General features: G+C 36.8%; 4 protein-coding genes across 6 annotated transcripts; all 4 read right to left on the bottom strand.

The window, feature by feature from the left end:
- Window positions 1-5,102: 5,102 nt before the first annotated feature.
- Window positions 5,103-7,301, bottom strand: LOC113567490 (small nuclear ribonucleoprotein Sm D2). Its single transcript, XM_026995511.3, has 3 exons — window positions 7,175-7,301; window positions 6,419-6,598; window positions 5,103-5,395 (listed from the first exon to the last, which is right to left on the bottom strand). Coding segments are annotated over exons 1-3 (357 nt in total). The 5' UTR covers window positions 7,177-7,301; the 3' UTR covers window positions 5,103-5,220.
- A 7,852-nt stretch (window positions 7,302-15,153) lies between these two features.
- On the bottom strand, window positions 15,154-16,368 carry LOC145655808 (forkhead box protein G1-like). Its single transcript, XM_081709290.1, has one exon. The coding sequence runs from the start codon at window positions 16,366-16,368 to the stop codon at window positions 15,154-15,156; it is 1,215 nt and encodes a 404-aa protein (XP_081565416.1).
- A 1,022-nt stretch (window positions 16,369-17,390) lies between these two features.
- LOC145655807 (peptidoglycan-recognition protein SC2-like) lies at window positions 17,391-18,687 on the bottom strand. 2 transcript variants are annotated; one of them, XM_081709288.1, is made up of 4 exons: window positions 18,300-18,687; window positions 17,948-18,143; window positions 17,677-17,795; window positions 17,391-17,580 (listed from the first exon to the last, which is right to left on the bottom strand). In XM_081709288.1, exons 1-4 carry the CDS (start codon window positions 18,343-18,345, stop codon window positions 17,408-17,410), a joined length of 534 nt encoding a protein of 177 aa, XP_081565414.1. In that variant the 5' UTR covers window positions 18,346-18,687; the 3' UTR covers window positions 17,391-17,407. The 2 variants fall into 2 exon arrangements, with proteins under 2 accessions (XP_081565414.1, XP_081565415.1); XM_081709289.1 differs by having other exon boundaries at window positions 18,233-18,329.
- A 616-nt stretch (window positions 18,688-19,303) lies between these two features.
- On the bottom strand, window positions 19,304-24,102 carry LOC145655810 (DNA-directed RNA polymerase II subunit RPB9). Of its 2 annotated transcripts, XM_081709295.1 has the most exons (6): window positions 23,926-24,095; window positions 23,204-23,258; window positions 23,044-23,117; window positions 22,584-22,658; window positions 20,353-20,404; window positions 19,304-19,614 (listed from the first exon to the last, which is right to left on the bottom strand). In XM_081709295.1, the coding sequence occupies exons 1-6, from the start codon at window positions 23,985-23,987 to the stop codon at window positions 19,552-19,554; spliced, it is 381 nt and encodes a 126-aa protein (XP_081565421.1). In that variant the 5' UTR covers window positions 23,988-24,095; the 3' UTR covers window positions 19,304-19,551. The 2 variants fall into 2 exon arrangements, with proteins under 2 accessions (XP_081565421.1, XP_081565422.1); XM_081709296.1 differs by lacking the exon at window positions 22,584-22,658 and having other exon boundaries at window positions 23,926-24,102.
- Window positions 24,103-25,078: the final 976 nt, after the last annotated feature.

Raw genomic sequence — 25,078 nt, 5'->3', positions numbered from 1 at the left:
CCTTTGATGGAAATTCTTGTGTGGGATGGGTTTCGGACATGCACACACCATCGGGGGCCAGACTAGGACTTCTAGAAAACCGGACTAGAAATTAATTGCTTCTTTTTTCTTTTCTCTTTCACTACTTACTTTGCTCCTTATTGTTACTGTTGTTGTGTCCATTGTCGGCCATAGGATGGGATCCTCCTTTGAGTCTTGGTTCCTATCAAGGTTTCTTCTTCATGCTCTGTGGAGGTTTTCTTTGCCACTGTCACCCGTGGCTTGCTCACTGGGGGCTTGGACTCGCACATTTGTAAAGCTGCTTTGTAACAACAGCTTTTGTAAAAAGTGCCATATAAATAAAATTGACTTGACTTATATTTCTTTAACTTTTGAGAGACTTTCTTTTTTCTTCTACCAATGCTCTTTGTACTCTTGTTTCAGCTGCTTAACTTACTTTATAAATACACATACTTTAATCTCACTGATTCAGATGGCCTGGAAAGATTCATGACTGTTAGTACAGTGTAATGTTATTTTATTTAGGCTATTTACGTAGTACTTAGTCTGTTCATATGGTGTATTGTTTGTTAGATGTTATATACAACTGTCCTTGACTTTGTCTTATCTTGCTGTATATAGCCATATTTGTATCATGTGCTATTATATAACTTTCAAATTAGATTATTTTTATTATAGTGGACATTTTTAATGTTAATGACCATAAATTATGTGATTCTTTGATGATAGTTTGAGAACAACATTTCTGAACTATGGCCTGACTAACATTCATTGGGTGCTATTAAAAACAGCTGTCTTGTGGGACTCACCTCTTACATATCTCTTTAGAAAAAAATGTGTAGTTTATCAAAAATATAGCTGCCATTTTATCAACTTTGAATGCACTCATCCTCATTCTTAAACATACACACATGCACATTCTTTATGTTCCTGCTTCTTTGTTCTCTTTTCTCTTTATTCTTTAGCCTTCCCTTGTTTATATATATAGATTCACTCTAACTATGAGGTTTAAACACTACTACACATTAGAAGCAGGTACACATACACATGTGCACATGCAAACATTTACATTTATCATCATTATTATTATTATTATTATTATTATTATTATTATTATTATTATTATTATTATTATTTTGTCTTGATCACTTACATTTTTGTGTAAGTGGGAATGCTGGGGGCTATTGTGTAAATGAATGATTCTTTTTGGGATATAGTGGTTTATATACATGCACAAATGTTGGAAAATATTAATAATCATAGTAGCTCCATAGATGTTGTGGGTGGCAAGGCCTCAGGCCTGGAAATACCAAAAAAAGAAAGAAACACCTGCCTTGCACATACACTCACTAACCATTTTTGTTTAGGTACCCTTACCTTAGCGATGCATCTCAGACATGTACAGTGACAAACTGTAGCCCAAGGGAAGGCAATCAATCATTGGAAAGGGATGGTGTTACTGCAGGTTTTCATTTCAATCAGGCAGGAGCATATGTGAATCCACTTGTTTAATCAGTTGGTCCGAGTCTTCACACATTGCATTTCTGTACTTGTTGGACTCCTATTTGGTTATAGTGAAAACTTCCCACACGATTAAACAGTTTAATTGCCAATAGTGTGATGCATTCAACTTCTTGTTTTGATAGCTCACAACCACATTTTTAATATTCATATTAGTTATGTAGTGCAAGTTCTGCTTTAGGTTAAATAATACTGACTGTTAATGTTTATCTGGTGAAGTTATCTCAGGTGTTACGTTTATGTAGTTTGTGTCCACTGGGGTGTGTATGTGGGAGAGAAAGAATGTGAGAGAGAACAAAAATGTGTTGGAACAGCACTGGCTGCTGTGCCACTTTGAATCCTTGATCTCACAGAGCTGAAACCCTGCTGCTGAGCTGCATGGAAACATACTGCAGCTTCTCAGGTTACTACAGCAATCGATGTTGACCATAGTGATGGCATTGTGTTGCATGAAGGGTGTTGAGTATCGATGCATGGCCGATCACTATCGTAATCACTTCCCCTCATTACCTCTGCATGTCCATCTAACCCTTGAATAAAACATAGACTTGTAGCCAAGGGTAGTTGCTCCTAATAGCCAGATAAATTTGAAGAAAACGTATTCTGAAATTTTTTAAGGCTGGGAAGATTAGCTGAAACATATAAAGCTGTAGTGCCATGCTGAGGGTGTTAAGAATTACACACAGAAATGCAAATGTTTGAAAAATAAGTTTCCTCCATAGCCCACATAGATCTTTCACTGATCAATCCTAAGAGTAAACAGCAGAAACAAAACCGCCCCTAATCTCATCATGCAAAAGTCTTAAACAATTTTCCTAAAATCTGCTGAAATTACTTTGCAAATCCTACTCAGTTTAAAATAGCGTCTCACGTACAGCTTCACCTGTAAGTCATAAATCTGACACTGATCATTCTAGCTTGCCACACACAGAGACTCCAGGTGTCTAGCGCCAGAGGGAGGCTACGTTAGGGGGTGATCTTCTAGAACATCTGCTATAGGGTGGGATGCGGACCCCAGGCCTCAGGGTGAGATATATTAGGCAGCAAGTAAACAGCCTATTCTTGAAGATGATTTGGAAGCAGGAAAATTGCTAAGCATAAGGATCTGAATGATGAAGGGCCGAATTGTGATGGCTAGATGACTGGGTCAGGACAACCACTGAATTGGCGACAGGGTAATAGGTGCCCAAGGTACACTGATATGTGTGGGGAGCAAACGTTAGCTCATCTGCTCTAATTCCAGAGAAGCATTACTGTAGCACAAACTGCTGAAAAAATAAATGTTAACACAGTGTACCACAGCTTGCTGTGTGTGGGTCTGCATAGCCACAAAGTGCTCAGAGTGCCCATGCTGATTCCTGTACACCTACATTGGGCATATGAGCATCAAAACTGCACCATGGAGCTATAGAAGTAGGTGGCTTAGTCAGATGAATTACATTTTCTTTTACATCATGCAGATGGCCAGGTGCATGTATCACTTACCTAGGGAAGTTGCACTATAGGAGAAGTCAGCCCTGGATAGGCAGTGTGATGCTCTGGGAAATGTTCTGCTGCGATATCATGGGTCCTGGCTTTCATGTCAAAAATTGTTCAGGGATGGTTTGAGGAACATGACAAACACCTCAGGGTGTTGATTTGGGCTCCGAATTCACCAGATCTCATTTAGTTCAAGGGAAAAACAAGTCCAATCCACAGAGGCCAACTCAACTTACAGGACTTAAAAGATCTGCTTGCTACTGTCTTGGTGCCAGATACCACAGGACACTTTGAGGTTTCATGGAGTCCACACTACAATGGGAAAAAACTATTCTGGCGGCACAAAGGGGACCTACACAATATTACACATGGTTTTAATGCAGGAATGCTCATGTCCGAATACTCTTTATCAAATACTTTTAATATAATTGTCCATTCAAATTACTTTTTTTTTTTTTTTTTTTTTTTACAACTGGGAATAGGAGATTCTCTGTGCAAGTGGATTTTAAACGTTTGTGCAACACCCCTGAAAAGATTTAAGTTCAATTATTTTCTCTCCACTTCCTGAATATTAAGAATAGGATCACCCCAGGGATTTTTTAAGCCCACTGCTCTACTGTTGCTACATTAAATGACTGTCAAGTGTACAATGATTCAACTTTTATTATAAAATATGATGAGGACACTTCAGTAATTGATTTTTATCTCTTCTGAAGATAAAATAAGTACAAGAGATAGAGGATATTTGTTTTTTTTTTATTTCAGTAAGTGTATCTCACATACGAAGCACATTATAATACGCAGATGTATTAATTCACTGATTCTGAAATATCTTTTAAGAATTTTAAACAAAGCAGGACTGAGCAAAGAAACCCTGAGGAATGTTTATTGTTGTACCATAGAAATAATTTTAACATATGTATTAATCTGGTATAGGAATTTACATTGTTCTGGTTGGGTAAGCTCTGGACAGTTGTATGTACAGATTGTGTAGGTTAATGTTTTTATGTTTCTGAACAAACTCCATATTTTTTAATTCCATACTTTTAATACTTACAAGTGGCAAAATAAAAGATGAACTGAACCGTTATGGGTGATCATTGCACAAATGGCAAGCAATATAGGTATTTCACTGGTATCAAATAATGTCTTTGATGTTTCCTGATTTGGCCAAGTTAAAGAAAGTTAATATGTCTGCTTCAGTGGTTTAAGATATCCATCAAAATTAGTCTTTTCTGCACACAGAACATCACAGTAACCTCTTGAAGACAGCACTTGCAAAACTCAAAAGTTGCACATAAATATGTAGTAAATGGCCAGTGAAGGACATGAGCAAAGATGTTTGTTCCATTTTCTTCAAAGTATATAATTTATGGCTTACAAGTTGGTTTTAGTTTTTTGAACTAAATGTATAGTTTAAGACAGTGTCAGACTGTATGAAAGAGCTAGCAATGATCATAAAAAAGAAGAAGAAAAGACTTACAATTGCAGATAGGGGTGTGAAGTGACAGTCAGCACATCTGGTCATATTAATAATGCAAAACCCTTTAAATGGCAGTTTGTCACTTACTGAGTCCTGCATGCTGAAACCTACACCGACACTCAAGCTGCAGCCAGGGGACACTAGCAAACCAGAGAAACTCAAAGAGGGGAGGCATCAAAAAAAAATCCCCTTTTACACCAATGTTTTTTTTTTTTTTTTTGGGCCCAAATTAAACAAGGATCAACTCTTTAGGAATAAAGATAAACTCACAGTAAATTTGGGTTGCTCTATTAACTAGAGGTTATTTGCTTGCTAGCAACCCACTTGATTAATCAGACTACAAGCTATGTAGTTACCCAATTACCATTATAAAATATGTGGTTGGATACATGGGCTGTCAGTGTAAATCTGAGTATTAAGAACGGAACAAAAGCTAAAGAAAACACCATACTGAAAAAAGTATTATAAAAGGGTAGTGATGGCATAGGGATTGGGCCCATCTGAGGTCTTGTTACTTTGGAAAAGGCTTTTGCTAGCAATATGCAACAATCTAAAACAAACTTTGTTAACTTATGGTTAGAATTTTTCAACAAATAAACATATGCAAGCATCACAGTAATGGCGGACAAGAGTAAATACAAAAATTTATTTAGAAAGCAATTCGGTCAAAGCCTGTCCCCCACCCAAAAAAAGAAAACAATCTACCATCACAAAAAATGTGAAAAAAACCAAAACATCTATTTGCCAGTTATAAGGGGATTCCTCAGTACAACAATGACTGAATCGCCTCTCAAAAACATCTTGGATATGTAGCGATCTTTATTGACTGGTTTGGACTTCTTCTTGCCTTTGCCACTCTTGGGTACCTCGGTCCACATCTCCTTCACATTCTCCAGCACCATGTTACAATGCCTGCAACACAACACAGTCAGGAATTACTGTACATGATGATAGTATAATGCTATGCAAGCAAATCTTAAGGGCTTGTAAGACAAGTACATGCAATCTAACAAGAAAACTCCATCTTAAGTGTATTAGAGTGTCTGTCTAAAATGGAGAACGCAAGCATGCAATGAATTTAAAACTGCAAAGGTGTGTTGTGTGGTGAATCCGACAATTGATATGCATTAGGAAATTACTTTGACTTCATTTAGAAAATAGCCATTTCCACATTAGCTACTTAGTGAAAGCTAACTACCCATTTGACAACTTGATTCAGCTGCATATTTATTAGTCATTAACAAAATGTTTATCAAAACCATTATTGGAGTGGTAGAAATTACTTACAAGGAATAATACTTACAAGGAATGCACTTTTAGAAGACACTAAAGAGATACTTTCAAGAATGTGACAGGTTATCTTTTCCTGTTTTTTTAATGTCTATTAGCAAGCAAAGGCTAGACACCCAAGTGCTAGTATTTTCTCATCCAGAAAATTCAGAAATGTAATCATCTTTCCAATTAACAGGAATATCTTCTTGTGTGCACCTCACAAAAAAATGCACCACTTTCTTGTATGCACCCTACAGCTTGCACAAAAACTTTACTCTCTGCACTGTAATGGGATACAATTAAAATTAAACTATAAATGTGATAAACTATAGGGATTTCAATCTGCATTGGGGAGGCATTTGTAAAGTCCAGGTTTATAAACGCAGGGTCGGATCTACAAACGTTAATTTAATTTGCATCATTCTTCTGAGGTAAATGTTGGTTGCCATCATCTGTGGTCAAACTGAAAAAGCTGGTGGTAATCAGCCATGAAATGTATGGACACTTAATAGTACATTTGTCCAGAGGTTCTTCAAAGTATTTTGACAATGTCAAATGTACTAAAGTTTATATCAAACAAAGTTAACTGTAGGTAATTATACACATAAATTATTAAAACTGCTAAAGTAGTTCAGTGATCAGTCAGAAACATGAAACAAGTACCTGTCGAAGGCCTTTACTCGGCCCAATAGTTTCTTATTATTGCGGCAGTTGATAAGGACCTGCGTGTTGTTTTTAACTGATTGGGTTAGCACAGAGAGGGGTCCAGTGTTGAACTCTTCCTCTTCCCGTTTCTGAAGCTCCTCTGGAGTCATCTCTGACTTGGGCTTGTTCAAGAGACTCCTAAAACAGTTTCATTAGGTGTACTTTAAGATTTAGCTTATTACGACTCGTATTACCAACACAGAACTCCGTTCAATACTAGCTAGCTTAGTAGTTATCACACTCCGCTAGCTCGCTACCTGACAAACAAGTAAACAGTACAAAAATACATAATAAAATCGTTTCATTTTATCAGTTGTAAAATGTAGTTACAATAGCCCGCTATATTGCCAACCTAGCTATCGCTAGTATGCCCATACTTTCGAGATTTCTTTTAAAACGGACTAAAACTAGCTAGCTAGCTTGGCTAGAACAAATGACCCAAACAATTAAATAGTTCATCATGATGTTAAACCACACTTAAGAATATTTAAAGTGAACAAGCACTAGACACCTATCTGAGCGTGAACGAGCTAGGTAGCGGTCAATTCAAAGTATCTAGTTGGTTCAAAACCTAGCCTAGCTAGTTGGGTATGGCTATTCGTTTTCTAAAGCTAGCTTGCATTTCGTCTTATTCCATGACTTTTACTTTCAATATATTATTTTATAATGCATCATATCTATAATTGTTTTTGACTAAAATATCGGTACACTTACATTTTATTTTTGTTGGGTCGAAAGAAAGAAAGAACGACGACAAAACCGTTAGCTACTTAATCAAGCTAACTAGTTTCACGCTTACAAAACGTTGTCTGACAACGCTTCCTTGTGTAATACCGCCTCAATAAAAAAATACTACTTCCGGGTCAGTCTCACTTGCTTGGTTACTAGTTTTTTTCATATAAATGACAGCATGTGCATGCTAACCTGAGCAGCCAATTTATTATTGCATTCATAGAGCTTTCTCATGTCTTAGTATACTTTTGATTAGCCTTGTGATTGTTATCCTGTGTGTGTACGTGTGTTCACCTGTTTTATCTGTTTGTTAATTTTTTTTCTTTGTTAACTCCTGTTAGCCTGTGTTAGAACTCGTGTTAGAACTCTTGTTAGTTTCTTGTTACACCTTTGCATACTCCATTTGTTAGTTTGCTCAGTTCTCTTTGATCATTGTTAGTTAGTCCTGTAAATACGACTTGGTTGTGTGTGTGTGTGTGTGTGTGTGTATATATATATATATATATATCGCACTGTAAGTGGATTTTGTTCATGGTTATTGTTCGTGGTTATTGTCCATATATATATATATATATATATATATATATATATATATATATATATATATATATATATATATATGGACAATAACCATGAACAAAATCCAGACGATATATATATATATATATATCGTCTGCTTTTTTTGCACTGGAAGTGGATTTTGTTCATGGTTATTGTCCGGGAATGAGTTTAGAATTGTATATTTCTTTTATAGTGTATGTAGATGTATTGTTTCTTTAGTTTGGTTTTTGTTTGCTGTTTTGGTACTGGCCTCTTCTGAAGTCCTGACCAGCTGTACGTTATACATTATGTAACATTTATTTCTTACCTTATCATTCTTGAGGAGTCATTCTTCATGACTCTTCCCTTTCTGATAACCTGTCAGTTTCTGACACCCTAGGCCTTTTTCAGTTTTCATACAGATCAAAACACATCCACGGATGATATAATCATATTGGTGGCACACACTGCACTTACCTACCCAGACAAAGGAAACATGTGAATGCTCTTTATTGATTACAACTTGGCATTCAGTACCATCATTCCCTCAAAACACACTGATCTTTAACTGAAGCTCTCTATTTGCAGCTGGATCTTCAACTTCCTGATAGGGTGTTCATAATCTGTCATACCTCCACACTGATCTTCACCACAGATGCACCTCAGGGCTTCATCTTACACTCCTTGTTCACTTTAGACTGTGCTGGCAAACACAGTTTCAATATCATCATTACATTTGCTGATGATAGGGATATACTGGTTCTCATGGACAAATGTGAAACAGATTACAAATAGGTGGTGAAGTCTCTAACCATTTGGTACCAGGACTACACCTTATCTCCCAGTGTCAGTAAAACTAAAGAGATGGATACATTTGAACAATAATCCTGCTTTTCCATATGGCAGCTATATATAACTAATAAACTAAACTTTCATGAACATACATCTGTAATCAGAATGTTAGCTACATTAATCCATCTGGGTTGAGGAGCATAATCAGTCAATACAAGTATAATGGAACAGTATTACAAAGATGCTCAAGGAATAAAGCCTACAGTAACATTTTACTGAAGTTAGGGTAATCCAATTAAGTAAATGCCACAGGCAGTGGTCAATACCAGTATGAGGCAGACAATGACAAATGGGAATTCCCAGAGAATGATCAGGAGCAGGAAAGTTCTGAGTTCAAAATCAAGCAGGCACTAATCAAACAATGGTATACATGGGGGGGGAAAGAGGCATACACCTGAAAAAAAGGAAGGTCCAAAAACAGCACAAACAACTCAGTAGGCCAACTTACTAAGAATACAGAACCTCACAATTCTGAAAAGAACTAAACAGGTATTTCTACATAATGGTAATGAGGAACAGGTGATAATGATTAGTACTGGGGAGTTGCAGATTGTAACTGAGTTCCTGGATTGGTGGAATCCAGTTTAAGGGTTTCAACATGACTGACTGAGGCAGCTTGTACAACATTTTGTACATGACCACAGACACAGAGTTATATGCATTGAGTTACTTGTAGGAATGCAGTTTCTCGTTAGTGTAAATGCTATGCTGGGTTTCTCAATCAAATAAGTAAAGACATGGCCAATCATCCTCTATATTATTATTACATCCCCTGTATTATTATCTACTAATACACTGTGTACACAATTTTTGAGAAAGAGAGTATTTTGACCATACAAAATAAACTTGAATGCTTATTAGATTTAAGCATATTAGGTGATGTGTGTTTCTGTAATGAGGGAGGGTGTGGCTTTGGCCTAAGGAGATCAATATCCTATATCAAGGTGTGCATAATTATTAGGCAACTTCTTTTCCTCAGGCTGTCAGGTTTTTGAACAGATGTTCAATGTAGAGTCAAATGCAGCATAAAATTTCAGTTTAACAGTGGTAATCCAAAGAGTAGTCAAATTTGGGCAAGGGTAGATTAGTAGAGGAACAGAGCAAACAGATCCAAAGGGCACAGGCAAGAGAATATTAAAAACAGGCAGGTATACTAAATCTCCAAAATAGTTAACAAGAAAAAACAAAAACAAAACTACAGCTCAGAAACAGAAGGCTGGCAAATGAGACTTTGCAACAACAGATAGAGACAATAGGATATATATATATATATATATATATATATATATATATATATATATATATATATATATATATATATATATATATATATTAGAACACCACTAACTGGGACCGTACAGGAGGTTTATGGGATGTGTAGTCCGCAGTAGTCCGAGTTGCAGCAGAGGGTGTGACACAGGCAAAAAAGATAGATTTAACTGACTCTAAAAAGGCAAAACTTGTACAAAGTATTTCATAGAGATGCAGCACTCTTAAAATTGCTAAGATACTGGGTCATTATCACAGAACCATCAAATGTTTTGTTGCAAGAAACATGTTGAGAAAAAAAGACGCAAATTAACTGCCAAGGATTTGAGAAGAATCAAATGTGAAGTGACCAGGAAGTCATTATCCTCCAGCGCTGTCATAATCCAGAACTGCAACCTTCCTGGAATGTCCAGAAGTATAAAGTGTTCTGTACTCAGAGATATGGCCAAGGTAAGGAGGGCTGAAACCCGACCACCACTGAACAAGACACATAAAGTGAAATGTCAAGACCGGGCCAAGAAATATCAAGAAGACTGATGAAGACTGAAGGTTTCATGGACTGATGAGATCCACTTGGACTCAGACGCCAGCAAGATGGCATCTATTATTATTATTATTATTAATAAAGATCAGCTAGTTGGACCTTTTCAGGTTGAAGATAGACTCAAAATCAACTCTCACACCTACTGCCAGTTTTTAGAAGACACTTCAAGCAGTGGGACAGAAAAAAGTCTGCATCTTTCAAGAAGGCCATGATTTTTATGCAGGACAATGCTCCATTGCATGCATCGAAGTACTTCACTATGTGGCTTGCCAGTAAAGGCCTTAAAGATTAAAGAATCATGACACCTAACCTAAACCCTATTGAGAACTTGTGGTCCCTTTTTAAAGGAGAGTTTTCTGGTGAAGGAAAACAGTACAGCTCTCTGAACAGTGTCTGGGAACCTGTGGTTGCTGCTGCACAAAAAGTTGATAAGCAACAGATTAAGAAACTGACAGACTTTGTTATTGAAAAGAAGTGTGGCTATATTGGTCACTGATTTTTCAAAAGTTTTATTTATTTATTTTAAATGTGAGAAATGTTTATTTGTAAGTTTTGAGTTGTTTGTTTATTATTCTCACTTTAACAGATGAAAATAAACAAGTGAGTTGGGGAAAATCTTCATTTTTCATGGTTGCATAATAATTCCGCACACTAATACTTGCCCAATAATTATGCTCACATAGATATTCTCCTTAGAAAGCCAAAACCTCACATTTACTTTCTTATATATTCAGGTTTGAGGTTTATTAACATTTTGGATTGACTGAGAGCACTGTTTATTGTTCAATAATAAAATGAATCCTCAAAAATACAACTTGCCTAATAATAATATTTAAAGAATCTACTATTTTGTAGATATCTGGGATAATTTCTCCTGTTGGTAGGGTGAGTTTGCTCATATAACCGATATAATCCTGATAATTAAGTTGATTCACATTGTGACTTCCACCATTATTGCAGATTCCTGCATTATTGCAAGAACTTTATTTTGAAGGATTTTTTAAAATATAAGTGTTGTGTATATGCATCATCATTGAGTAAGTATAGAATCATCATTGTGTAAGCATAATCCTTTGAAACACATATAAAATGTCTCCATTTCTGTTGCAAATGTGTATGTGCAACTTTTCGCTGACATTGCTCCTGAAACAATGTATATAGAATACCACGTAGTGTACATGTAGATTGTGATGTAATCTGCTGTCACAGAGTAAAGAGATAACATGCATAAAGTTGTGTCCAAAATCATTCACTACAATGGACAAATTCTGTTCCCTATACTATAGTGTATGTAAGTTAGTGATCTAGATTTTCACATGAAAAAATAGTCAATAGGGCAGTTTTGGACACAGCTATAGTGGCACTGATATGAAGCACCAAACCTATTTCAGTAATAACAGTGGACAATGTTTCTTAAAAAGTAATGTGTGGTAAAACTCAGGTCCAAATTCTCATGTCAAACAGTTATCTCTTTGTTGTATATGATGAGTGTTGTATATGGGAAGGCATGACTGTACGGATGGTGAGTATGTGTGAACTATGCCCAATCAAACTCTCCGGTCTTCTTCAGACTTGCAAACTTGTAAATTTAACAACCACATGCACATTCCCAAAGACACCCAAAGTGCTTTCTGAGTCTACCTGAACATAGATGTCATGCATAAAGGAATTATTCTAAATGTATGGTAATTATAATTGTTATATATAAGATGATAAATGTGTTGAACTGTAGCTGTTTTAAATTTTATTCTAACTTTTGGATCAAATAATAGACCCCTCTTCCTCCAAGTGCCAGTGCAGAATTATTAAATTCACAATAACATAAACAATAGCTACATCTTGCTTCTGGTACTATATATTGACGTCAATGTTGATCATAGATCATTAGTTGAACTGAAGTCCCTTGGCACTTTTCATATGCTTCCAACTATGCAGCCTTGCAGATTTGACATGATGATGTTGATCATTTCAATAAACAACTCAGATTCTAAGTCCATGAGACCAGAGTTTATGGGGTCTGCAGTCCAGAGATTTAGACTGTGTAATAAATATGTGCCTGTGTTTAGGATTGAGCTGTTAGGGGTTTGGCTTGCTGCTCAGAGACAAGTTGGTGTCCATGCAGCATAAATTGCCTCTGTGATTTTATAGAGTGAGCGAAGCATAATCACACCCTTGAAGTGTACAGATCACAGACACTTCTGAGAGTGTTGCTTTACATAGATTGTTTATTGATTACAACCAGGCTCAAAACCATCAGGTATCTTTGCTTATGTCTCAACCTTCCAGCCCTCTTTGTACAGAACTGTAGCTCTTGCAGGCAGAAAAGGCTAAATTTGTCTGACCCAAACCTTTTTTCAGCTAGAGTGTGTGTGTGATCCGTTCAGAGTAATATATATATATATATATATGTGTATATATATATATATTGTACTGCAGGGTGCCAGTGGCATTGTGGGTTTGATATATCAACAGCTTATGTATGTACAAACTATGCAGAGGTTAGGGATACAGTCTGAGTGTAAATTGCAATCTGTCACAGCACGGTATTATTTAATACACAAATGGAGAGAAAATGTTCATTTGGTATTCCCTCAGGACATACTGATGAGCCCCCACTCTGTGGCCAGAGGTTTTTCTTATGTATTTCTACTTTTTTCTCTCCCTCTAATAATATAAATGAAAACTAATTACTCAGTGTAAGATACATATTGATTTAATCTTTCTTTAAATTGAGTCATATAGTTTGCCACAAGTATTAGTGTAAAGTAAGGAACTATGCTTGGTCCCACTTTGATGACCATGATGATCTGTCTTTTATGCAAAAGACAGCAACATACCCTGTAAAGTGTGCTTTGTTTGATGAAGGTACATGTCCTATATGGCTTCATGAAACATCTGTCTTCTATTTTGCTCTAAAGAGAGAAAGTTCATCTGACAGGGGATTAAAACCATGGTGTAATTACTCTTAACAACTCAGATAATTATTTTCTTAATTACTCAGGCAATTTTGTTTTATTTTAGGAAACAGACTAATCACCTACAAATATATGTACTGGTTTGTTTGTTCTTTTTACATTAATGGTTGCTATGTTCTTAAGTGAATTATTTCTGTTGAACTATTTTATTTGATGAAATACATACATACATACATATATATAGTGGAATATTACTGTATATTTAAAATTAATTTGATGTATGTATTCTTATACAATACTATATAAAAATGTAGCATTATTTTGAGGCATATTTGTAGATTGATGATGAAGTGTCACAAGTTAGTGAAATATTACACTGATTCAATCACTGCTGTTCTTGGTTCAGGGGCAACATTTTCTTTTTCATCTCCTGCACTTAATTACTGCAGTTTGTTCAAATCTGAAACAAAAACCCAAAACCATTTGTGCATATTGGATGTAGTGAAATTTGATGAGAGGAAATTTCAGATGTAGCTTATGATAGCTGTTCCCCCTCTCTTCTATGAAAAACTACACCCACTTCATTACTGGGCTAAGATATTAATAGCGCTCAATGCAGCTGAGGCAGATTTGCACTGGAGTGAATCTGTCACTTGAAAGTTTGTCACTCTCTTTGGACCAGTCAGAAACTGGAAGATCTAAAATAACATGCGCACAAACACACACACACACACACACACACACACACTTACACACACACTTTATATATATATATATATATATATAAAATGTGTGTGTGTGTGTGTTTGCCACATTTGTATATATATATACAAATTATTTTTGTTTTGTCAGACTAATGTCTATAAGTTAATGAAGTTATTTTAATTTTAGAGCTGTCAATAAAATGCAAGTATCCATACATCAACGTATCAACGTACCTATATTTTGTAGTCTACAAAAGTAACAAACAGCAAAAAGGTGTAAACCATTATAATATGATATCACATACCAATAGAAAAAAATGGTGAGAAAGTACAAACCATAGAAAACAGCTATAACACTTCAAATTAACTGTAAAATTAACTCCCCAAATAGATGATTAATGACCATTATATACCATTAGAGTTTGCAACCTTTTTAACAGACATTAAAACTTACCTATAAATCTCAAATTTCTTATAAAAGAAAAACGGGCTATTGTATAAAAACACTGATTTTATAACTTGCTAAGAATCCGAGACAAAACAAACGAAGTTTTTTTTAATTTATTATTAATTGATTTTTAAACGAGCTTTTTCAACACAGCTTGCAGTAGTATATTTATCTGTGGAAACTTTGTCACAGATTAGGCTATAGTATGTTATTACTTTACCATCTTCATTAATTGTTGATTATACATAGAGAAAACAAGTCGACGGTGGCGTTCGTGCAAGAGTTAAAAAGAGTTAGACGTGCTTTTGATGTTGATGTGGTTTTAAATGTTGCAAGTCTATGATATTTTCTCGATACTACCTTGTGAAGTTGTTTCTGTGTAAATCAACTGTAATCATGCATTTTTATATTTGCAAGACACAACAATAATTACACTATTATATCATCGTTGTTAATGTTAATGTTATTATCAATAATAATAATAATAATAATAATAATAATAATAATAGTAATAATAATAATAAGAAGAAGAAGAAGAAGAAGAAGAAGAAGAAGAAGAAGAAGAAGAAGATGAAGAAGAGGAATTATTATTATTATTATTATTATTATTATTAGTAGTAGTAGTAGTAATTTATTTTATAGACTGTATAAACAGATTGCCTTACATTTTAAAAAGAGATAAATGCCTTTTAATGCATCGAATTCGTTTTATTAGGATAATACGTAGGAAAATCTGCGCATAGTCCTCCCGTGTACTCTGAGAGAGCGTTCTTTCCAGGGAATATGTTTCTAGGATATTTTTTAGAGAGAGGGGTATCTTCTTGTGTCCAAGCGGAATATCCCGATGTATGAGGTACCTGATGAGAGTAAAAGTAATTTGTTTGACCAGACATTAAGTTGAAAGCGTATGCACCAGGAAGAGACAAAGCAGAAGACACAGAAGAAGACGCAAACGAAGCAGTAGAAGTCGTCTGGTGGTGACGACAGTGCTCGCTACCCACGGCACAGTAAGGAGATTCGCGCGTGGGGGGAGCAAATTTTTCTATACTCATACAGTGATACATACTCCGTGAGAAGACCGATGTTTGATAATTGTGATGAGAGCTCGGATAAGATGTAGAGCCTGTACATGGGCGAGCAGGATGTTGGAGGTCCAGAAATGATTGTACTGGCCAATAAAATGAGCCCGCAAGCGCTAGTCCTCTTGCCGTGGTGGTCAGCCGCGCATCTCTTTTCATTGCTAATTTCGCACGCGAGGCAACTGTTGAGCGTCGCCTGAGCTTGCCCGTGGTGCCACCTATAAACACATCGTCACTGGAAGGGCCGAGCATCCAGTAGTTGCCTTTCCCGGGTTCATCATAACGGCGCGGTACCTTGACGAAACACTTGTTAAGGCTTAGGTTGTGTCGGATGGAATTTTGCCAACCCCGTCTATTTTCCCGATAGTATGGAAAGTTTCCCATAATAAACTCGTAGATACCGTTGAGTGTGAGTCGACCCTCTGGACTTTGACGTATAGCCATCATAATCAGAGCATTATAACTGAAAAGCGGCTTATTGGGCTTCGTCTTTTCCTTCACAGCTCCTACCTCAGATAGTTCAACTTCTCCGGATTCTTTTATGTTCTCGCCACATTCCGAAACTCTTGGAATGCTCTCTTTTTTTGCAAATGGCCATTTGAGTTTATCGCATTTTTCGTCTACATATACATACTTGATATCCGGAGTATGTCCCACTTTGATTAGCTGGTCATTGTGTGAACAGGACAGGGACTTTATCCCTCGGGAACAGACTGTGTCCGGCGTAGCACCGCCGTGATTCATAATTTCCCCTTGTCGGAACAGTACATTTCTGATGCTGAAGGACTTCTGGGTAAAATTAACAGGGACTTTCCGTTCCTCCATGCTCAACATTATCCTCTACTGAAGATTCTCAAAAGTCTGTGAAGAATCTTTACGTTTCAGAAAATACTGAATAAGTTACGGCATGTGGAGCGCGTTTAAAACTATAAAATAGAGGTATAAAAAAAAGCAAAGAGCGCATGTGCTTAGAGTAAAATTATTACTTTGAAAAACCTAAACAATGCAAAAAAAAAAACAAAAAACGAAAATGTTTCTTCTTTGGTCGAATTTACTGTGTAGCCACTCTCCGTGTAGACTCCTGTGCAGTCTCTCGGCCTGATGAATGGACTCAAAAGCTCGACTATTATACTTCCGAACCTGTGAAACCTAACAAATCTGGTCTGCCTCTTGCCGTGGGAACGCCCCTCAACTCGTGCCCTTCCCCTTTGTTTACACCATAACTAAATAATAAATAATAAATAAATGCCCATTAAAAGGCGAGTGTCAATAAATGGTACTAATTTGTTGAGCAAATAAAAACCAGAGGATAGAGGTAAATTCGAGAGCATGACTTGTAGGTTTGCGCTTTGTTGCTTGTTTTTTCGAAAACGGTTTTTACGTACGATTGATCGCAGCGTGGAGGAACACGGGGAGTAAATGTTGTTTCCCCTCCAGACTATTTCAATGCGCCTTTCTGCTTTCACGCGCACAATTGCAAAGAGAGAGAGAGAGACAGAGACAGAGACAGAGAGAGAGAGAGAGAGAGAGAGAGAGAGAGAGAGAGAGAGAGAGAGAGAAAGAGAGAAACTCTAAAATACTCTTTTAAATAATCTGATTTAACATTTCATTTTATGCCGATTAATATTAATTTCTAAAATACCTCGCAATGTAGTAGTCTACGTATTACGTAAAGATACTAAGTTTAAAAACTATCACTATACTAGACCTTTAAAAGCTTGCATCTTATCAAATTGAAATGAAACCCAAAAGTCAATCGGTAGCCTAATCTATTAATTTCTCACCGCAATGCTATTTTTTTTATAACACGATGTCCTGAAAGGGACTTAAACAATCACAAAGAAATATCTTATGAATGGGTTGTTTATTGATATCTAAGTGTTGCTAAAGATGAGTAGAGATATTCTCCTGGACATTCTGTATTTGCAATGTCTCTATGCCCCAAAATGACGAAATTGGGGTTTAAAAAACCTTGAGCCACTCCACAACGAATTAGAATCTGGGCAGCTGACAGCGCCGAAGAGCTGGGAGAATAATCTGAAAGACGGGAAAGGGGTAAATAGATACAAAAATAATTGCATCATTAAATACTGTTATTTATCGTCTGTTCGTATGTTGCTTTTATTGTCTTACCGTTGAAGTTGCCCATGAAGGCAATACCAATAGAATTTAAATTGTGGTTCTTCGCGTGTGCACCTACAATGCCCCAGCCTCGGCCTTCGTACACCGTGCCATCTTGCCCAAGAAGAAAGCTAAAAGCTCGAAAGAAAGAAGAGCTTGAATTTTTAAAAACAGTTTCTAGTTTAAACAGCCTACTGTAAATATTTGTGAGCTGGTGATAATTTAGTATGACTATCGATTGTTATTAAACGTGCCAAAAACATGATGCCTGTATCCTACTAACTTGTAACCGATATCTTCAAAGCCCCGTTCCTCCACATGCATTTTCTGAATATATGTGAGCTGAGAGATATATTCTTGCGACTGGCGGCAGGACCAGAGAGCGGTGTGGTGAATAATGACTTGCTGAGCAAGACCCTGCATTTTGTCTTTGCTCCGTGGCTCCATGGCGTTCCAATGACTTCGAGAAACAATATTCACTGCGATAAAACGTAACAATTGGTTATAACGGATACCCTCCAGATATGTACAAAACACACATAGAGCCCACTACAATCAACAGGCTTACATAAATTTAAAGTCTTGAAAGAACTGAACATGGCGTGTCGCATTGCTTAACAGCCATTTTGTTTCACCTGTGCTGCTTTCGTTTTCTTTTCCTTTAGGCATGTTGTCTGTCATCCGTATAAACAACAGTAATAAGAATTAAATATTTTTTAGGCTAGACAGGTTTTATAGATCCTGGTAATACTCCTGAATTGTACTTCCAAGAAAACTGAAAACTCGCTAAATAGTATCACAGCCTAATGAGCAATCAGCCACGCCACAAGACACCGAGCTTCCGTGTAATTTCTTACGCTGGCAACACGATTTAGCACCGATTTCTCAGTCGGCCTAGCATACACAGAAGGAAAAGAAAGTCAAACAAGACATAGGTCTCCCCTAAGGAAATATTATGCAACCTGGGGCTTAACGATTGCGTTAAAAAGGAACTGCCACTATGAACTTACACTTGCTATATATTAATGACATCTGCACAAACGTCATGCAAGAAAGTATTTCATTGCACTTCGTGACGATATGACACAGATTTGACGTGAATTACTGGTCACTTTATTAGGTGTACCTAGGTAGCAACGCTCTGTTCTGTTTATTATTGGTCAGTTTCTAACCACAGAACAATGACCAAGTGTAAGTTGACTGGTGGACCATTCTCTAATTGTTGTTAACATTGACATGTTAACAATATCACGGTTATGGTTGTTGAACACGATTGTATTAATATTTATCAGTGCTGGGTTGATCGCAGTCTACCACCCCAAAATAATCAGTCAGCAGCTATGTGTTAACTGACCTTTGATAAATATAATCATGAACAATTACGTATAAATGAAGTACATGCTAAGAAATGCTTTTTAAAGCAAGATAGGGTTTGGCTAAAATTATTATTTTCTTAAATAAACAGGTTCCTATGAGCACTGTTTTAGGTTCAAGTATTCAAAATTAACAATATTTTAACATACAAATATGTATACTGTACAACATAAAATGACCAATGAGAAAGAGAAAACTTACTTTTTAAAATTTTCACCATTACCCACAATCCTTCTGGCATACAAGAACTCAAAATTCTCAAGCATTTATGTTGTTGTATTATCCTTTAATTAAGAATAAACAAAGTGTTCACGTTAACATTATTACAAAGGAATGTAACTATAACTCAGTATATCTACCACTTCCAAAAAAGGTTTGGTTCGATGATTTAGTTCAAATAAGTCACTACACTTACTAAACCTCATCATTAGCATTTGCAGTTAGTGAGGTGGACTTAGTTAATGACTTTGGAACTTCTCATCCTCAATGTATATTCTTCCCTCCAACTCTTCCTTATTCTGTCCATCTGTGTCCACAGTGTGGGGCTGTGCACACATAATAGAGCCTCATTGCATCCTATAACAAGTTACAGAGCTGTAAGTTTTTGTGCAGCAGTGAATCATAACACATGCAGTCAAATGGTACACTTAAAGTATTTCATGTGCTTAATCAATTTTACTTTTTATTAATCAATCTACTTAAGTGTTTCAGTTTCTTAAAACTAGGATTGTTTAAAAATCATTTTGGCAAGGTTTTGGACATGAAATGAAAGGCTTGGACAAAAGAACCAGATCAAACAATCACATGATAAAAAGGCTTTACATTTTTACTATAGCTCAAATTAATTTCCAAACTTTAAAGAAAGCTACTGAAGTAGCCTCACCGGCATCTACCTCAAAGCTGTTAAACAATAAACAGGTTTCTTTAAAGTACATTCTGACAGATTTAATCTGATTTAATACAAATAATGTAAAAAATAATTAAACATCACTTCATAACTACATGGTAAAACAGTTGCAAGGGTGTTATGAGATATAAATTCTCGTATTTCCAGGTCTTACTATAAGACAGAAACAAATCCACAACTGGTAGATAATACTGCAGTGTGCAGTATAAGATGTAAAACTGAGTTTTTCAAAGGAATTTAGCTTTTTCATACTATCCATGGAATCCTATAGGAGGTGATTTAATTTTTGTACCATGTTACTTTAAAAGAATATGTGCACGCACATGCATAAACACAGCCAGTTGTTTAAGATAAAATGAAATAATTAATGTCAATAAAAGTAAACCACTGCTTGAGCAACACTTTACCTCAGCTTTCATGCTGTGAGACTGGAAAAACACTGCCTCCTTGTGGCCACACCTGGAAACATTGACATTTACATTCATGGCATTTGGCAGCCAACAATCAGTGCAATAATCTAGAGTTTAAGGCAGCCAACATAGGAGCAGTCAACATCAATGCAATAAACATTAGTGCAACACCCTACAATAAGTAGTAGAGTTTCAGTTAGTCAACATAGGAGCTGGGTCAGTGGTCATTTAAATATTCCACAAATAGATGGGTCTTCAGTCTACGTTTGACTCTGCTGTCCGGAGAGCAAGTGGAAGTTCATTCCAGAATCTAGGAGCCAGGGCAGAGAATAGTCTTGATGCTTGTCTTCCATGAGACTTGACGTATGATATTTCAAGCCGAGACATACTTGAGGTTTGAAGTACTTGAGGTAAGGATTGGGCTTTGACCATTGACATCATGTATGGAGAGGCTGGTCCATTTTTGGCTTTGTAGGCAAGCAACAAGGTTTTAAATCTGATGCGGGCAGCTACTGAAAGCCAATGAAGGAAGCACAGCAGTGGAGTGAAATGTGTGAACTTTGAAAGATTGAAGACCAGTCGTACTGCTGCATTCTGGACAAGTTGTAGAGGTCTGATGGCAACATAACTTAGCTATTATATTAGTGTACTTGTACACATTGTAAAACATTTGCACTTGTAAAATACTCTGATGAAGGTGCATGACAACTTTAAATAAGCTTCATTTTATTTCAATTCCAATATTTACCAGTTTAACTGTACGATTTAATGCAAACTACACTCCATCAAAAATAATGGGACTTAATAGTATGGCCCCCATATGCATGTATGTACTCCCAACAATGTCTGGGCATGTTCCTTATGAGATATCTGACAGTGTCCTGGTGGATCTCCTCCCATACCTGCATCAGGGCATCCCTGGGCTCCTGGACAGTCAGTGGTGCTACATGAAGGTGTTGGATGCACTAATACATAATGTCTTAGAGGTTCTCAGTTGGATTCAGGTCTGGGGAATGTAAGGGTCAGTCAATGGCATCAATGCCTTCATCATCCAGACACTGCTTACACACTGCACAATGAAGCCTGGTATAGTCTTGCACCAGGAGGAACCCATGGCCCACTGCACCAGCATAAGGTCTGACAATGGCTCTGAGGACTGCAACCCTCACTGCAATCAAGGTACAACTGGCCATGACATGGAGATTTGTGTGACCCTCCAAGGATATGCCTGCTCAGACCATCACTGACTCATCACCAAACTGGTCATCTTGGATGAAGCTGGATCATAAATGCAGCATAACATTCACCACAGTGTCTCCAGTCTCTTTCACGTCTGTTACATGTACTCAGTGTGAACCTGCTCTCATCTGCAAGAGAACAGGGTGCCAATGGCAGACTTGCCAGTTCTGGTGTTCTCAGGTGAGTGTCAGTTGAGGTGCATCGTTGTGCTGTGAGCAAAGGTACCATTAGAGGATGTTGGGCCTTCATGCCACCCTCATGGAGTTTGCTTCTTACAATTTCGGCAGAAGCATGCACACCACTAGCCTGTTGAAGGACAATCTGTAGGGCTCCTTTTGTTTCTCTTGCACAAAGGAGCAGATACCAGTCCTGCTGCCTGGATGATGCCCCTCGATGGCCCTGTCCAGCTCTGCTCCTTATGGCAAGTGTCCTGGTATCTCCTCCAAGCTCCTCGGACTGCACTTGGAGACACAGCAAGCCTTGCTATGGCACGTATGGATGTGTCATCCTGGAGAAGCTAGAATACCTGTGCAACATGAAAGGCCTACAGGTACTGCCTCAAGCTTACCAGTAGTGACAAGGACTGCAGCAAATGTAAAACTACAGTACTGTAGAGAAGAATCAGTCAGGAAAGATAAGGAAAGAGCAGCTCTGTGGCCAGCACCTGCAAAACCATTCCTTTCTGGGAGTTGTCTTGCTGTTGCCTCTCCAGTGCACCTGTTGTCACTTTCATTTGCACCAAAGCAGTTGAAACTGTTTCACATTTGCTTATGCCTCCTAAGTGGACATACTGGTATCACTGAAGTTTAACTGCACTGGTGTTATATGGTGATAAATGTTTTGAGCAGTGTATATGTTTGTTGTGTAAGTGTTATATTTTATGGTGCTTTTATTTTATAGTACTTTCACAATACTCTCACAGAAGGGTGAGAAGAAAGATTTGTCTGGTGTCTAGGTCAAGACGGGTATGTGTGATGTTCAGCACTAACTTAGGGCATGGGTGGTCCTCTGTCCGTGGTAGTGTTGGATCTTGGGACACATCAGCAATAATCTGTGTAAGTTCACTGGCAAAAATAGACAATCGACACTTTAATACTGGTCAGTAGTAGCTCAGTGGTTAAGGTAGTTGACTAGTAATCAGAAGGATGCTAGTTCAAGCCCCACCACCACCAAGTTGCCATTGTTGGGCCCCTGAGCAAGGCCCTTAACCCTCAATTGCTCAAGTTGTATTCAGTCAGAATTGTAAGTCGCTTTGGATAAAGGTGTCAGCTAAATGCTGTAAATGTACTTTGAAAGTAGTTTAAACTACTTAAACTCTAATGTGTTTCATATTAAAAATGCTGAGTTTTATCAGTGTTCATAACACGCAACTACAAGGATATAAAAAAAAATTAGAGTACACAAATTTTGGGCAACACAAAAATATAAATCCTGTGGGATTTTACTTACTCCACTTCATGGGTAATTTTGTTCACATAGATGCAGCTGTTGTCTGCCTCCTGCTGATAGTCACAATTCCTGCACTGAACACGAATATTAAGATTTTTTAGGACTCAGCTTGACAGCAGTGTTTACAAATGCAAAACTTAAGTATATTAAGTTTACCTACAGCATACAGCAGTATACGGTTCTCCTTGTCCTCTTTAGGATACAACATGTTGTTACTGGAAAAACAAATGAACACATTATTTTTTAATGTATTTGGCAATGGGTACTAGCTATTTAGCTTATAAAGCAGTATGAAGTAGATTATGCTTAAATGTTCATCTGCCTGTACTTATTCTCTTGCAGAAAAAAAGATGCATACATGTCATACGCTGATGTTTTGCAGGTGTAAAATGTGTTCACTGGGATCTCAACCGCAAATTCACCTAACAGCTAAGCATGCAAAGTGAGTATGCATGTACTCGTTATTAAAATTCTATATGTGATGAGACCATAAAGCTGTTAGGTGAATTTGCGAAAAATATGAAAATTTATTATTAATGATTTTCGTTGTATGGCTTTTTATGAACTGCGATATTAAAATTTTGATGGGTGAACTATTTTATGAACTCTTATTCAACGAGACAAACAACTTTCATGCCCCATGTCTTTGATTACAAACCCTGAAAAGGTTTAGGACAGATATCCAGTGACCACGACCACCACCACCACCACCAACACCAAGGCAACCCAACATATCTGCAATGGGGATCCTTAGCTAGCTAGGATTCTATGAGATCTGCTTATTCCAATTCACGTTAGCTTGATTTGGCTAACAAATTATTAACATTAGCTAAGTAGATATCAATCTAGCACTATAAATGGGAACAGTCCCAACAAACTTACCATTCTTGGCAGAATCTGATCCCAACAAAACCAGGTTCGTACGGACCACAATCCAAGTCCATTTCAAAATTGTATAACTAGCTAACCAGGTAGTAGCTAAATATATTTCAGCTAGTCACAACACAAATTGGCTAAACACCCAGAATCAGCGAATCTTCTTCTACTTCGTCTGGTCAGTAAAGGTAGAAATGTTCGGAGAACATTACTGCCACCTACTGGAATACTGCACAAACGGCTCAAGAACATTTAGTGCCGTTATTCAAAATGTTCAATTCGTATCAGATTAATCCAGATTTGGAAAACCCATGTTTTGCTACCCAGGATGAGGGATGTCCGTGTACCTTCTGTTGAACTGATTTTTATATTCTCAAACAAAAATAGATCAATGAAAATCGAAGAGGAAAGTAATATTTACAGCATTGGTTAAGTACAATAACCCACATTAAACACTTTGACAGTGTAAGACATAGTGTTTTCAACCAAAATGTAATTCATGATTAGAAAACACTTTCTAAGACGTATTTCAATTGTAAATGTGTGCAACTGAAAACAAACTGCTGTAACACGTTTGCAATGTGCACATTGCAAGTAATTGCAACTCTGTTATTTCTAGTACTAAACACTTTGAAAAAGCTTTTCCAAGCATTCTAATCATCTTAAACACTGTTTCAGTGCAAAAACAGTGTTTTCAACAGGTATATGTAATCCATGATAAGAAAAGATAAGAAAATGATAAGAAAATTCTAAGACATATTTCAAGTGAAAACACAGTGTAAGTGAAAACAAGCTGTTGTAACCACGTTTGCAATGTGCACATTGCACGTATTTGCAACTCTGTTCTTTCACTTCTGTAGACTACAAAACAGCATTTCAAGTCTTAAACAGTGTTTCAGTGCAAAACATAGTGTTTTCAAGCAAAAGGTAATGCTATATAAGAAATCACATTCTATGATGTTTTTCAAGTGAAAACATTTGAGTGCAAGTGAAAACAATCTGTTCTAACATATTTGCAATATGAATATATGCAATATGAATATCACCTTAAACACTGTTTCAGTACAAAACAGTGTTTCTGACCAAAATTTAATGATATATAAAAAAACACGTTCTATGATGTATTTCAAATAAAAACATTGAGTGCAAGTGAAAACAA

This window comes from Electrophorus electricus, unplaced genomic scaffold, assembly GCF_041902795.1.
Source record: "Electrophorus electricus isolate QZ-2024a unplaced genomic scaffold, ASM4190279v1 Scaffold35, whole genome shotgun sequence".
Classification (NCBI taxonomy): domain Eukaryota; kingdom Metazoa; phylum Chordata; class Actinopteri; order Gymnotiformes; family Gymnotidae; genus Electrophorus; species Electrophorus electricus.
Note: the sequence above shows the minus strand (reverse complement) of the source record. Positions and strands in the feature narration are given on the sequence as shown.

Excerpts from the sequence above, each read along its gene's own strand:
- LOC145655808 (XM_081709290.1), bottom strand. The coding sequence starts at position 16,368 with ATGGAGGAACGGAAAGTCCCTGTTAATTTTACCCAGAAGTCCTTCAGC.
- LOC145655807 (XM_081709288.1), bottom strand. The coding sequence starts at position 18,345 with ATGACAGACAACATGCCTAAAGGAAAAGAAAACGAAAGCAGCACAG. Across the intron at positions 18,144-18,299 it reads AGAAAACGAAAGCAGCACAG|TGAATATTGTTTCTCGAAGT; the intron begins GTGAAACAAAAT and ends GTTTTATCGCAG. Across the intron at positions 17,796-17,947 it reads TTTGAAGATATCGGTTACAA|CTTTCTTCTTGGGCAAGATG; the intron begins GTTAGTAGGATA and ends TCGAGCTTTTAG.
- LOC113567490 (XM_026995511.3), bottom strand. Across the intron at positions 5,396-6,418 it reads CGAGTAAAGGCCTTCGACAG|GCATTGTAACATGGTGCTGG; the intron begins GTACTTGTTTCA and ends GTTGTGTTGCAG.
- LOC145655810 (XM_081709295.1), bottom strand. The coding sequence starts at position 23,987 with ATGGACTTGGATTGTGGTCCGTACGAACCTGGTTTTGTTGGGATCAGA. Across the intron at positions 23,118-23,203 it reads ACCGTATACTGCTGTATGCT|TGCAGGAATTGTGACTATCA; the intron begins GTAGGTAAACTT and ends ATTCGTGTTCAG. Across the intron at positions 20,405-22,583 it reads GAGGACCACCCATGCCCTAA|GTGTGGCCACAAGGAGGCAG; the intron begins GTTAGTGCTGAA and ends CAATGTTTCCAG.